Raw genomic sequence first — 12548 nt, forward strand, 5'->3', positions numbered from 1 at the left:
GAAAATCCTTTTTAGTGTTGAATGAGCTACAGATATAATGGCTTGTATTTCTCGATACCGTTTTTTAGGGACTTTACATTATCAATAAATTAAAATGTTTTACACGTTAGGAATAAATAAGTTACTTTAAATTTTATCTTCACCTATCTGGTCATAAAACTTAAGGCAAATCGAACCTAAGCTAGGTCCAATAAACTTCGGAGCTATTTCCTTTTGAGTCGAGCAGTTGGATTATTATCAAGAAAATAAATTTAGGAATAAATTAACAAGTTGTTATATCAATGTTTAATACTAATGTTAACATCTGAAAGACCAAATAGCTTTCAGGAGCTTCTATTGATTCCAGTAAACCATTTGATCTTTGATTTGAAAATTTGAACATTTATGTAATAAAGTAAAACCTCATTTATTAGGAATTCGACTGACAATGTTTAGTAACCTTTCGTGCCCATTTAGTATTTCAATACTTGACCTCATCATGATTTGTAGTACGTCTACAAAACCATTCCTTTGACATCACTTATTAAAATCTATATCATCTTCAAAAGAATAGCGATTAGTGCAAGAAAAGATCATATTGTATTGATTTAATAATTGCCCCCATAGTAATTCTATTTTTGGTGGCCTTTACCTTTAGTGAGCTTAATAAAATTAGCAAAAAGTTTACATAGAATATTGAGATCATAATCTACTACTAATTTTTACAAAGGTTGGCTAGCAAGTGAGCCCAAAAAATCTCTTAATTAGGCCCTTGTATAGCGATGAAAGTCAAGCCATAGAAGTGATCTTTTCGGTAACCTTCTCGACACCTATAGTTTACACCTAAAAAGGCTGCGAATTTATCTTTTATGTGCACATAACAATTGTTTAAGAATAGTGCATGCAAAAATTTGAAGTTTTCACTTGATGACATCTTTCAGATCTAGTAAATCCCAGATTCAAAAGTGTCCTTAAAAGTAAAATATATAGACATCAAATTTTTACATGACTATATTGAATTGTATGTGCTTGTTATTTCCCTCATAATGGTAGCGGAGTATGGGATCAAGAGCTCCTTTCCTATCAGAAATGTAATCTAACGATTTTTTCTTTTAGCTAGAAGTTTAATAAAATGATACAATGAATTCAAGATTTTGGCACCTAAAACTTCCTTTTTAAATAAGCCTTACCTAATTTAAGTGCTTGTAACATAGTTCACCTCTAAAACCACTTCATGTATTGACTCGCTTAATGCGCTTTCTGATATAACATTCACTTCATATTAAAACAAAACTTAGCAGAATTTAGCCATCGAATACCTTAAAACGTCAAATAAGTAAACGTCTAATGCAAAAAAGTTTGTAGACAAATAACGTTTGTCTAATATATTTCGGTATTCAACGCACTAGGAATACTGCACGGCGATTTTTGAAATATCGTCAACAAAGCTGATTCTTAATAATGTGGCTTTCTAAATGCAGAACATATTTTCAACTATTTAAATGATTCGAGTACAGTAGAATTGTCAACTAAAATATTTACTAGAACAATAAAAAATGGGGGAAAGCGAACATTCATCCCTCAAGCCTTTGCAAAAAGAGTTAGAAGTTCTTGAGTATGAGGTGCCTTTGGATAATAGAGACCTTAAGAAGATGATGACTTCTAGACATCTCTTTATGATATCTATAGGCTCAGCAGTCGGAATGGGCTTGTGGCTAGGATCTGGGTCTTCTTTACATAAAGGAGGGCCAGTTGGGTTGTTTATTGGTTATATTATCACAGGTAGTGTAGCTTGGGTACTAAACTTGTCAATAGGAGAGCTAGCAACTATGTATCCAGTTCCTTCTGCCTTTCCAAGGTGGACCACTCAATTCATAGACCCTTCTGTCGCACTAGTTGTTGGATGGATGCATTGGTGGGGAAACATGATAGGAGCATCTAACGAATTAGTTGGAATGGCCACTGTTATGAGTTTTTGGGCCCCCAAAATCAATCCTGGAGTTTGGATTTCAGTTTTTTTTGTCACTTTAATTTTTATGCATATATTGACTGTTCATATTTTTGCTGAGGCCGAATCTCTTATGTCTGGGATCAAGTTTTTTTGGGTTTTCATTGCAGTGATAGTTATGATTATAATTAGTGCAGGAGCGGCGCCTAAAGGTGACCCTATTGGGTTCCAATATTGGAAATCTCAACCGTTCAATCATAATGGTTTTAAAGGTTTTCTTACAGTTCTAGCGACTTGCGTTTTTTCATTGGCAGGTATAGAAATAGTGGCATTAGTTGCTGCAGAGTGTAAATCACCATTAAAGTCAGTTCCTATTGCAGTGAAATCTATATGGCTTCGAATTGCCCTTTTTTATATTCTTGGAGCTTTTGTTGTGACCATTGTCATTGACCCAAACAACAGTCAGCTTTTGGGCGGTTCGGGTGTCAATGCTTCTCCCTTTGTTATTGCTTTTAAAAGTGCTGGGATTCCAGGTTTAGCGCATGTAATGAATGCAATTATTTTAATTTCAGTTTTCTCATCATGCAGTGCTACATTTTATGGGTGTCCTCGTATATTACTAGGATTAGTTCATTTAAAAATGGCACCTAAAATTTTCAGTAGGGTAAATAAAAGAGGGGTTCCTTATGTTGGCTATTTATTTAGCGGAATGTTGAGTGGAGGTCTTGCTTTTATAAATCTCAGTAATAGCGGTGCTGTTGTGTTTGGTTGGTTCCTGAATCTTTCTTCTTTAGTTGCTCTCTTGTTGTGGTCTGTTATTTTTATAGTTAACATCAGGTTCAGAAAAGCATGGAAGGCCCAAGGAAGAAAGATCGAAGATCTACCATGGAAAACTAATCTTGTACCTTATACTGCTTGGTACGGTCTTTTTTGGTGTATTTTAATCATCATAATTGAGTTTTATTTAGCGGTATGGCCATGGGATGATCAATCGTCTGCAAAAAACTTTTTTGCAAATTATATTTCAATTGTTATCATGATTGTACTTTATATAGGGGCCAAGGTATATTTAAAAGGGCCCTTGTTAATTCCATTGAAGAGAATAGATCTCGATAATGGAAGAATGATCTACGACGACAACGCCGTAGAGATAGATGATCGAGGAGTGTTTGAAGGAACGATTATCGATATTAAAGTCTGGCTAAAAAAGTTTTTACGTGTTGAAGATTCAAAGATCTAGATAATTGCTAGGTTCTGGAAATTTATTAGATTTATGCTCTCTAATTGTTCGCAGTAAGTAAGAAAGCATCATATGCATTCCTTTTGAATTTGCAAACTGAACTTGACTTTCAAATGATTTCAGCAAGGAAGCCGAATTTACGGCTCGGTTCCAAGTTAAAGAAAAAATTGTTTTCTGTAGGCTGGAACTGCTATAGTAAATTAAATGCAGTTCATTGAAGCGACTTTGGAGATTGGTTTTGATCAACTTTAATAATGATTTACTTATGTTCTTCAATTCTTCTCAGGAAACCTGAAGAAAACATCTTTCAGCTTGATAGAAATCTAGCACATAACTTCATTCTATAAAAAAATTCGATAATTCCGGGTTATTAAAAATTGCAAGAGTTTACCTAATTCTACAGCAGATTTGCTATTAATTTGTAGTAAAAATATCACTCGGATGACTTGTCAGGCACCTTATAAAAAAGGAATCTAGAAAACTCATACCCCTTTAATTGTTTAAAAAAAATCTAAAACTAGCAGAAAAAAAGGAAAATATATTCCTTTGTAATATTCATCATATTCTTCAAATCCTTTAGAAATTTTTTATTTCAGGTTTTCAACTTCTTTCAATGAATTTCAAATTCTCTCAATTATTCAAACTGGATTTTTTTAATTCTATGAATAAAGTGTTTGCAGAGATATGTGGTCATTTATTCTTCATAAGTATTAATCAATTATATCATAAAAATCGATATGTGAATATACTTCATTTATGAAACTGGTGCTTTCGTTGAGCTTCAATATCCCTCAATTCATAAGCTAGTTTGAGTAGTACAGTGAGGCTCTGATGATGATAAGCATATTGTTAGAATGCAGAAAAGAGTTGTTTTAAATAGCTGAATCACTGAGTGATCTTACTCTATATCTTTAGGCATAAGGTGAAAGTCGAGAACAGCATCCTATTCGGCAATTACTGTTTTCTTTCATTTTTTAATTATTAATAACTATTCGCTGCTCTATTAACAAAACAAAAGTTGATAGTGATAGCTCTACATTATTGTACTTGTTTCTTCACTGAAGGTACTATCTGGCACGTGATTTTTAATTTTATTATGCTACCTCTCTTCTCAAATGATATCAAGTTGCAAAAACCTTTCCAAAAATTGCGCGTCTTCGCCTCACATATGTGGCGTCAGAAAAGAATAAAAGTAGAACTGAGAGAATTTTTAATGTTTGAAAACTTTTAATTTACGAAAAATATGTCAAACGATCTTCAGAACTTAGAGGGGTTTCTCAAAGTTAAAGGACCTGCAATGAGATCTTATTATGATGAGATCTTGTCCTACAGCAGTTCCCAAGAAACCAAGAAAGTGCTTAAAGTAGAGACCGACGTCGAGGGTAGAAGTGGTATTAGAAGAATTAAAATAAGAAATCACCAAATTCTTGCAGATAGCCCAAAAGAGTGGTGCGGTTACAACTTAGGAGCTTCAGCCCCTGAAATGTTACTCGGATCCTTAACTGCTTGTATTTCACATATGTATTTAGTGGTTGCTGGAATGAAAAGAATATCTCTAGTTTCATTAAGCGTAGAAGCTTCCGGGTCATTAGATTTGAGAAATGGGATGAAAGGTTTTGAGAACAAAGTTCCCGGTATCGAAGATTTAAATTATACTGTCCATATTGAGTCGAATGAGAATGATGAAGTATTAAGAAGTTTGCATCAGGAAGTCGAGAAGATATGTCCTCTATACGTGAGTATTTTTTTTTTTTCTTTTTTTTTTTGTTCTTAAATTATTAACAATCAGAATTTAATCAAAAACTCTAATCAACTAAGTAGCAGGGTTCTTGTTAAGAGATCAACCAGCGACAATATTACGGACATTAAGTTATCCTGAAAATTATAATAAATAGTGCTGACCATGACTAACTAAAATAAAATTTCTCTTCCAAAAGAGTTTTCACAGTCAGTAAATCGTGACCAAATACAACTGTTGCGTTGGTTAACCTTTGTAGTCTTCTAATTCTTTGGGTGGAGTTATACCAAGCAACATGATCTCTCATTAACCAGCCTTGTTTATGACCACCATTCTCATAGTTTTCTTTAATAATAGCGTGGTCTGATGTGAAGATAAATGTTCCATCTCTCTCTAGGTTGACTTCTAGAATAGTTAGTCCTGGAGTGTGACCTCCCGCCAAATGAAGAGTCAAACCAGGAAACAAGTCAAGAGTTTCGTCAGGAAAAGTGTTCCAATTTAAATTTAAATAGAGATAGTAAGGCAAATATGAACCGAGTTCGCTTTTCGTAGCCACTCCCCAAAAAGCATGTTTAAGCTCGATTTCATGAACCCAAATCTGTGTTTCTGTATCAGCAAAAAACTCCAACCCCCCAGCATGATCAATATGAAGGTGACCAATAATAACATGCTTGACTTCTTTTATATCATACCCGAGAGAATTTAGTGCAATATCCAATGATTGACCCTGTCCCTCTTCAGGAGCACAAAAGTTATCCAATATTTGATCTCCCCATTTTTCTTTCCACCCTGCCTTACCTGGGCCCACTTCGTACAATATGAGACCCTCATTGGGATGATCTATAAGAACAGAATACATCTGAAGTCGAACTCTTTTATGAGACGGAACTATGCCTTGATCATATTGGCTTTTAGTTTGGGAATTTGCTCCTTCCAAAAACCAAGAAGCATCGGCTTCTAATTCCCCTAAAGTGACGAGGTATACTTTGGTCCCGTGAGGAGCCATGTTCGATACGAGTCTCTGAATCACAGATTCTTCATCTTTAATATAATTTGTAGACATTTTTATCTTCGGAGCCAAGAAAGAATTTATATTAATAATACTATATTTTATTGTAGTTATTCTTCAACATGCCATCTAGGTGCCTACAAGCCATTATTTGTTTTATCTTCTTGAAGAATCTCTTTTATAAAACTGCTCATCGGATCATAAACTGTGGCTCTAGCTTTAAGCCATATTTGTCAACAGTTATTTATTATACTATGGAATAAAATGGAACAGACAAAATTTCAAGAGATGCAAGAAAACACTGGAAAGTACTACCTGGGATGTCTTCTGCAGCTAAGTTGAAAGTCGAAACATTAAGCAATTTTTTATCTACAGCTCCCACTGACGATGATCTGCTTGACAACGATGAAAAAAAACTAGTGGGCTTAGGATACAATCAAGAGTTTAAAAGAGAATTGAATTTTGTTTCTACATTTGCTATTGCTTTTTCAGTTATTGGAATTCTCCCGTCTATCGAATCTTCTTTGATATATGGTATTGGGTATATTGGCCTACCTGGAATAACTTGGGGATGGTTAATTGCTGCATCTGGAGTTATCTCAATTTCCTTATCAATGGCAGAGTTAGCTTCAAGTACACCTACTAGCGGAGGGTTGTATTATTCAGCTTTCATGTTATCACCCAAAGGATGGGGTCCATTTCTTTCTTGGGTGACTGGTTGGAGTAACTGGTTAGGACAAGTAACGTGGGCCCCTAGTGTTAATTATTCCTTAGCTCAAATGATCTTTGGGTTGGTTACAATCAACCAGCCATCCTTTTCTGCAACAAAGTGGCAAATTTATTTATTGACTTTAATGCTTATGACTTTGCTGTCAATAGTAGCATCTTTGCCGACAAAATACTTGGCTCATTTTAACTTGGTTACTACCGGAATTCAAATTGCCTCTTATTTTATAGTATGCATCACTCTTTTGGCAGGAAACAAAAGAGAAAGTCCAAGGTTCAACTCAAATCATCAGGTCTGGTCTGATTTCCTGAACATGACAGATTGGCCAAATGGTATTGCAATGCTCATGTCTTTCCTTTGTACCATTTGGGCTCAGGCTGGATTTGATGGCGCTTTTCATTTATCTGAAGAATGTTCAAATGCCGATATTGCTGTGCCTAGGGCTATTGTTACTAGCACAACCGTAGGAAGTGCCATGGGGTTTTTATTCTTAATCGTAATTTCTTATACTTTGATTGATTTACCTTCGGTGGTGTCTTCCGGCTTCCCTTTTGCTGCATACTGCGATCAGGTTGTTAGTAAAAAAGCGGCATTAGCATTAGTCTCATTAAGTGCCATTTCCACGTTCTTTATGGGTTGCTCATGCTCCTTAACAGCAAGCAGAGTCTTCTTCTCATATGCTAGAGATGGATGTTTTCCTTTTTCTGACTTCTTGGGTAAGGTGAGCCCTGTAACGAAGACACCTGTGAGATCTGTTTGGGCTAATTACATTGTTGGGATACTTCTATGCTTGCTATTGTTCAATGAAGTTGCAATAGGCGCAATATTTTCATTAGGCGCATCTGCTGCTTACGTTGCTTTTATTTTACCAGTAGTTTTAAGAAATACTGTTAAAAGGAACTCATTTTCTAAAGGTCCCTGGAATTTGGGCAAGTATTCACCTTTTGTTGGATTCTATGCAATTTTTTTTGTTTCTTTGATGTTGGTCATATTGTGCTTTCCTGCTAATCGAGGCCCAAATTTGGAGTACTCAAATATGAATTGGACAGTCGTTTGTTATTGGGGATCAATATCTATTGCAATATTTTGGTATTTAATAAGTGCCAGAAAATGGTTCAAAGGTCCCAAACGAAACACACCCAATGGGATTGAAGCTTATAATTATAAAGCTAATGTGAATTTTTGACAATGCATTAACATTTCACACGTAGTCGGTGCATTTTCAATTGTCTGGAAATCCTCTTCGCCCAAACTTTTTAAACAGGAGTTAGACCCATTTTGATGCTAACTTGTCTGAAAGACATTCCAACTCAATTTCAATCTTGCTTAACTCCTTCAAGAATTTTACTAGTAAGAAAATGGACAACTTCATTGGGCGACCATCATAATAAGGTAATTCCAGACATATTGTTAAGAGGATTTTTTGGAATTTACTATTGGAAGTGTTGTGTATTTTCTTCAGCTAGCAAGTTCACTGGTCAAACGTTCTGTTAATTATCTTAGTAAAAAAGACCGTTTTTATTTATTTTATCTAGTTATATAGCAATTCAACTCTTGAGTGGGCATTGTGTCCTCTTTTATCCGTATATTATGAAAATTTAACTAAAGTAGCGTATGAACCGCATCTCTACATTTGAGTGTTCAAAACGCTAATTCCTGATTTAAAAAAACTTTAGCTCACTCTTGAAGATTTAAAGACAAAGAAGAAAAGATGGTAATGCAGAGAGTTCTTGCTTATCATTGAACGATTGGTTTCTGATCTAGATTTATTAAGGAAGTGAGAGTTAAGAAGTGGATAGATTGAATGAAAGACTCGTACTTTTTCATTTCCGACTCTCCTTAGCCGCTATTATCAATTTAAACGCAAAGAAGAGCTTCTGGAGAGGATCTGGAAGAAGAGGGTTCATCATGGGTCCCCGCTGTAGCAATTTCCAACCTTTCTCTCACCATAATCTGATATGTATTCGAGAGTCTTAGAATTCATTTTTAACTTAGGAGAAATATGCAGGATGAATGTTTTTACACAGCTTTTTAAGCACGCAATCTCATCACTTTTACGATTTAATTCATTAGTCTTGCGGCTATCAAAATTGTGGAGACGGAACATTCCGCTGGAGAAGATGACTTTTGCAAAATCATCAGACCAAAAACGAAGAATTAATTATGAAAACTAGCTAGTATAAATATATCACGGAAGAATGATTGGCTTAAAAGTTTGCAACAATATAGAAAGACATGGCTAGCCATGAAGAGAAAGAGGCTCATGCCACCATTGGTGAGGTTCATACCGAGAACTCAAATGTTTCATTTGAAAACGAAAGCGTAGGCTCCGAAGAATATTTTCCTGATGACATAGACAAGTTAGTAAAACCGTTCAATGTTGATGCTGAGTCGTTTTCATTAAAAAAACTATTTAAAAGAGACAAAGTGCCAAAAGACAAAAATTCAATTGCTACTCGTTTATCAGTTTTTGAAGACCCTGACCCACAAGTCGCTAAAAAATACTATCCTCCTCCCAAGTATGAGAATTTTACTAGATTTGATCCTTACTTTCGCTGGACAGTAGGAGAAGAACGGAAAGCTGTTCTTAAAGTTGACTTGAAGATTCTTACTGTCGTTAGCTTGATGTTTTTTGCTTTAGATTTAGATAGGGGTAATTTGGGTCAAGCAATTGCAGGCGGCTTTCTAGAAGATACTAACATAAGTGACGATGACTATAATTTAGGTAATACTTTACAAGTCGTAGCATTTATTTTGGGAGAAATACCTTCTCAATTATTGGGAAAGCGATTCGGGCCCGATAAATGGATCCCAATACAAATTATCTTATGGCTGATACTTGCTGGTGGTCAATTCTGGGTCAATTCTAGAAACTCTTTTCTTGCTATAAGATTTCTTTTGGGTGCTTTCCAGAGTGGATTTATTGCCGATGCAGTTGCCTATATAAACATGTTTTATACAAGGGAAGAACTTAGTACTAGGTTAGCGATCTTTTGGTTAACGAACAATTACGCATCCATTCTATCATCATTGTTGGCCATCGGTTTCTTGAAAATTGACTTATATGGAGTACGTCCTTGGAGTTGGCTATTTTTATTTGATGCGATTGTTTCGTTAACAGTTGGAATTGCAGCTTATTTTTTAATGGTTCCAGGGCCATCGCAAACAAAAAAAAAGTGGCTCAAACAGGGTTATCTAACTGAAAAAGAGGAAAAAATTATTGTAAACAGATTATTGAGAGACGACCCTACCAAATCAGATATGTCAAATCGGGAAGGTATTTCGTTTAGGCAGTTTTTAAAAACGTTGACGGATTTCGATTTGTGGCCACTTTATATCGTCTCATTTTTTTTCGATATTGGTGTCTATCCCACTACGGCTTATCAATCAATCAACTTAAAAAGATTAGGGTTTTCTACCACGGTGATAAATGCTTTGAATATTCCTATACAAGCTTTTGGTGCTTTTACATTTTTGTTGTGGGCATTTTTGTCGGATTATTTTAATGAAAGAGGTATCATAGGTTTCTTTTCTCAAATTTGGATGTTGATATTTATTGTTATTGAGTATACTTGTGCTCATAAACTCAGCCCATGGGCTCAATACGTAATGATGTTTTTCATTATAGGATTCCCGAATCCGCAGCCCATAGTGGTGAGCTGGTGTTGCAGCGTGGCTTATTCTGTAAGAGCGCGCACAATAGCCTCACCTATATCTAATATTGGAGTCCAGCTTGCATATATTCTCGGGGCAAACCTATACAGATCTGACGATGCACCTTATTATGAGAGAGGAAATCGAAATCTAATAGGGATCGTAAGCACAGGCTCATTTTTCTTCTTGTTTGCTAAAGCTTATTATATTTTTAGAAATAGGCAAAAGACAAAGAAATGGAATGTTTTACTGGCAGAGGAGAAGTTAGCATATCTCGAAAAGCATCGGTTGGATGGTAATAAGAGAATTGATTTTTTATTTCCACATTGATAGTTATTTACATTATAATTGTTATAAATAAATTGTTCTGGTACGTAGGTATTAAATTTCTTTAAATAAACTAAGTTTCGGTGATTACCTTGTGCTTGGTAATTTGCTGTAGCGGATATTAAATATCAAAAACTTTCAAACGATTGGACTCTTCAGTTCTTTAGAAGAATATTTAACATAGAGCATATTTTAAGTGGACTCTAAATCACGAAATACGCGAGAATTACGGACAGACAATACAAACATGGAGATAATATTTTACTAACTAGTTTTCAAAGGCACAAGTGATCCTGGAACGGGCAAATCTACTTCCACTTGCCTAGGATCAGATTCATTTGGTGCGTGGTCACTGGTTTCAAAAAACCAACGTAAGAGTTTACTTTCAAAGTCTTTGATCGTGTCTTGGTATTTTGGATCATCAATTAAATTGTGAGCTTCTTGTAAATCATATCTTCTTGAGTATAACTCATTTTTTTCATACAATCTTAACACAAATGTGTATTCCTCATTTCTAATGGCCACAACCCTTCCCACTGTATTGGTATCAGTGTGCTGCAAATTAGCCTTGATGTCATAAGGATATGGAGCATACTCGATAATGCTCTCTTCAGAAAACAAAAACCCTCCCTCTGAAAATACTTCATTCCTGTGAGTTTCTACTTTATCATAAATTATAGGTAACAAAGATTTTCCATTGTGAGGATACGGCCGAGTATTCAATCCAGTAAGCTCAAAAATTGTAGGTCCTAGATCTACCATTTCTGCAAAGGAATCAACAATTTTTCCTTTAGGAATTCCGGGGCCCGAAATTATAAGAGGTTCATGAACTAATTGTTCGGAAACTCCAGCAGGCCATTTTTCGATCAAAGAATGATCGCCCAAATATTCACCGTGATCTGTAAAAAAAAACTTGACAGTATTTGAGTCATCAACTTTAGAGAGGATTCGTCCTAGCTGATCGTCAATTCTACTTATCATACCATAATATGTAGCAATGACCTCATTCCAAACTTCATCGCTTAATGTCTCTAGACCATGCAACGTACGTAATTTTTGCATATAGAGTGGCTCATGTCCTGTTTTCAGTTTATAGTTCAACGGCTTTGGTAAGCTTTTTTCTTTATACATCGAAAAGTAAGGCTCTTCCACTCCAAATGGACAATGTGGAAAAATTAAGGGTAAAAATAATACCCAAGGTTTTTTCAAAGTTTTACCTGTTGTATCAAGCCACTTTTCTGCGGTCTGAATTACAGCCTCATCAAAATCATAAACAGCCTCATCTCCTCTGGACCCAGTGTAATATAGCCTTCCCCAGTCTGTCTCATCATTAACATGACTTTCTTTTTTTTTTAGCATCGCTTCCCAAACCTGCAAGTAACCAAATTCGGGATTTTTAAAGAAACCATATTCATCGCTACTTAATTCAGTTGCACCCTTAGAGAATATGTCTCCCCTTGAACCAACACTAGAAACATAATATCCGTTTTGCTTCAAAGTTTTGAAAAAATTGTCCTCCCAAGGCTTAAGATAAGTTTTTAATCCTCTATGACCAGTAGAATGAGGATATTTTGATGTAACAATTGAAGCCCTACTTTGAGAACAAACTGAATGTTGTAAGTAGCAATTGGTAAATTTAGTTCCATTTCTAGCCAAACTATCAATGTTAGGAGTATGTATAGCATTGTTTCCGAAAGTCCCTATGGCATCATATCTTAGTTGATCGGGCATAAATATAATAATATTAGGTTTCTCCACTAATTCAGCACTGTAATTCCTCAAATTTTCGGACATTTGTCTCTGGTTTCTATCTTTTACTCTTGATAATCAATTATCATTAAGAGGTGAAAATAATCAGCTGTGTTCACGTATTTATATTCGTAAGATTCTATAGCGTCAAAGTCACAGTTTTATCACCTGCATATA

At 35.2% G+C, this 12548-nt stretch overlaps 6 protein-coding genes across 6 annotated transcripts; 4 read left to right on the forward strand and 2 right to left on the reverse strand.

The window, feature by feature from the left end:
- Positions 1–1535: 1535 nt before the first annotated feature.
- On the forward strand, positions 1536–3167 carry PRCAT00005068001 (uncharacterized protein; the record flags this gene model as incomplete). Its single annotated transcript, XM_062955113.1, has 1 exon — positions 1536–3167. The coding sequence occupies one exon, from the start codon at positions 1536–1538 to the stop codon at positions 3165–3167; it is 1632 nt and encodes a 543-aa protein (XP_062811749.1).
- A 1243-nt stretch (positions 3168–4410) lies between these two features.
- Positions 4411–4908, forward strand: PRCAT00005069001 (OsmC family protein; the record flags this gene model as incomplete). Its single annotated transcript, XM_062955114.1, has 1 exon — positions 4411–4908. A coding segment is annotated over one exon (498 nt), but the record flags the coding sequence as incomplete, so codon positions are not given.
- A 166-nt stretch (positions 4909–5074) lies between these two features.
- PRCAT00005070001 (N-acyl homoserine lactonase family protein) lies at positions 5075–5968 on the reverse strand (the record flags this gene model as incomplete). The annotated part of the gene is made up of 1 exon (XM_062955115.1): positions 5075–5968. The coding sequence occupies one exon, from the start codon at positions 5966–5968 to the stop codon at positions 5075–5077; it is 894 nt and encodes a 297-aa protein (XP_062811751.1).
- A 266-nt stretch (positions 5969–6234) lies between these two features.
- On the forward strand, positions 6235–7827 carry PRCAT00005071001 (uncharacterized protein; the record flags this gene model as incomplete). The annotated part of the gene is made up of 1 exon (XM_062955116.1): positions 6235–7827. The coding sequence occupies one exon, from the start codon at positions 6235–6237 to the stop codon at positions 7825–7827; it is 1593 nt and encodes a 530-aa protein (XP_062811752.1).
- A 1049-nt stretch (positions 7828–8876) lies between these two features.
- On the forward strand, positions 8877–10625 carry PRCAT00005072001 (uncharacterized protein; the record flags this gene model as incomplete). The annotated part of the gene is made up of 1 exon (XM_062955117.1): positions 8877–10625. One exon carries the CDS (start codon positions 8877–8879, stop codon positions 10623–10625), a length of 1749 nt encoding a protein of 582 aa, XP_062811753.1.
- Positions 10626–10886: 261 nt separating this feature from the next.
- Positions 10887–12416, reverse strand: PRCAT00005073001 (uncharacterized protein; the record flags this gene model as incomplete). Its single annotated transcript, XM_062955118.1, has 1 exon — positions 10887–12416. One exon carries the CDS (start codon positions 12414–12416, stop codon positions 10887–10889), a length of 1530 nt encoding a protein of 509 aa, XP_062811754.1.
- Between the last annotated feature and the right edge of the window lie 132 nt (positions 12417–12548).

The sequence above is a fragment of the Priceomyces carsonii genome (genome assembly GCF_900007245.1).
Source record: "Priceomyces carsonii strain CBS4050 genome assembly, scaffold: Debaryomyces_carsonii_scaffold_6, whole genome shotgun sequence".
Classification (NCBI taxonomy): domain Eukaryota; kingdom Fungi; phylum Ascomycota; class Pichiomycetes; order Serinales; family Debaryomycetaceae; genus Priceomyces; species Priceomyces carsonii.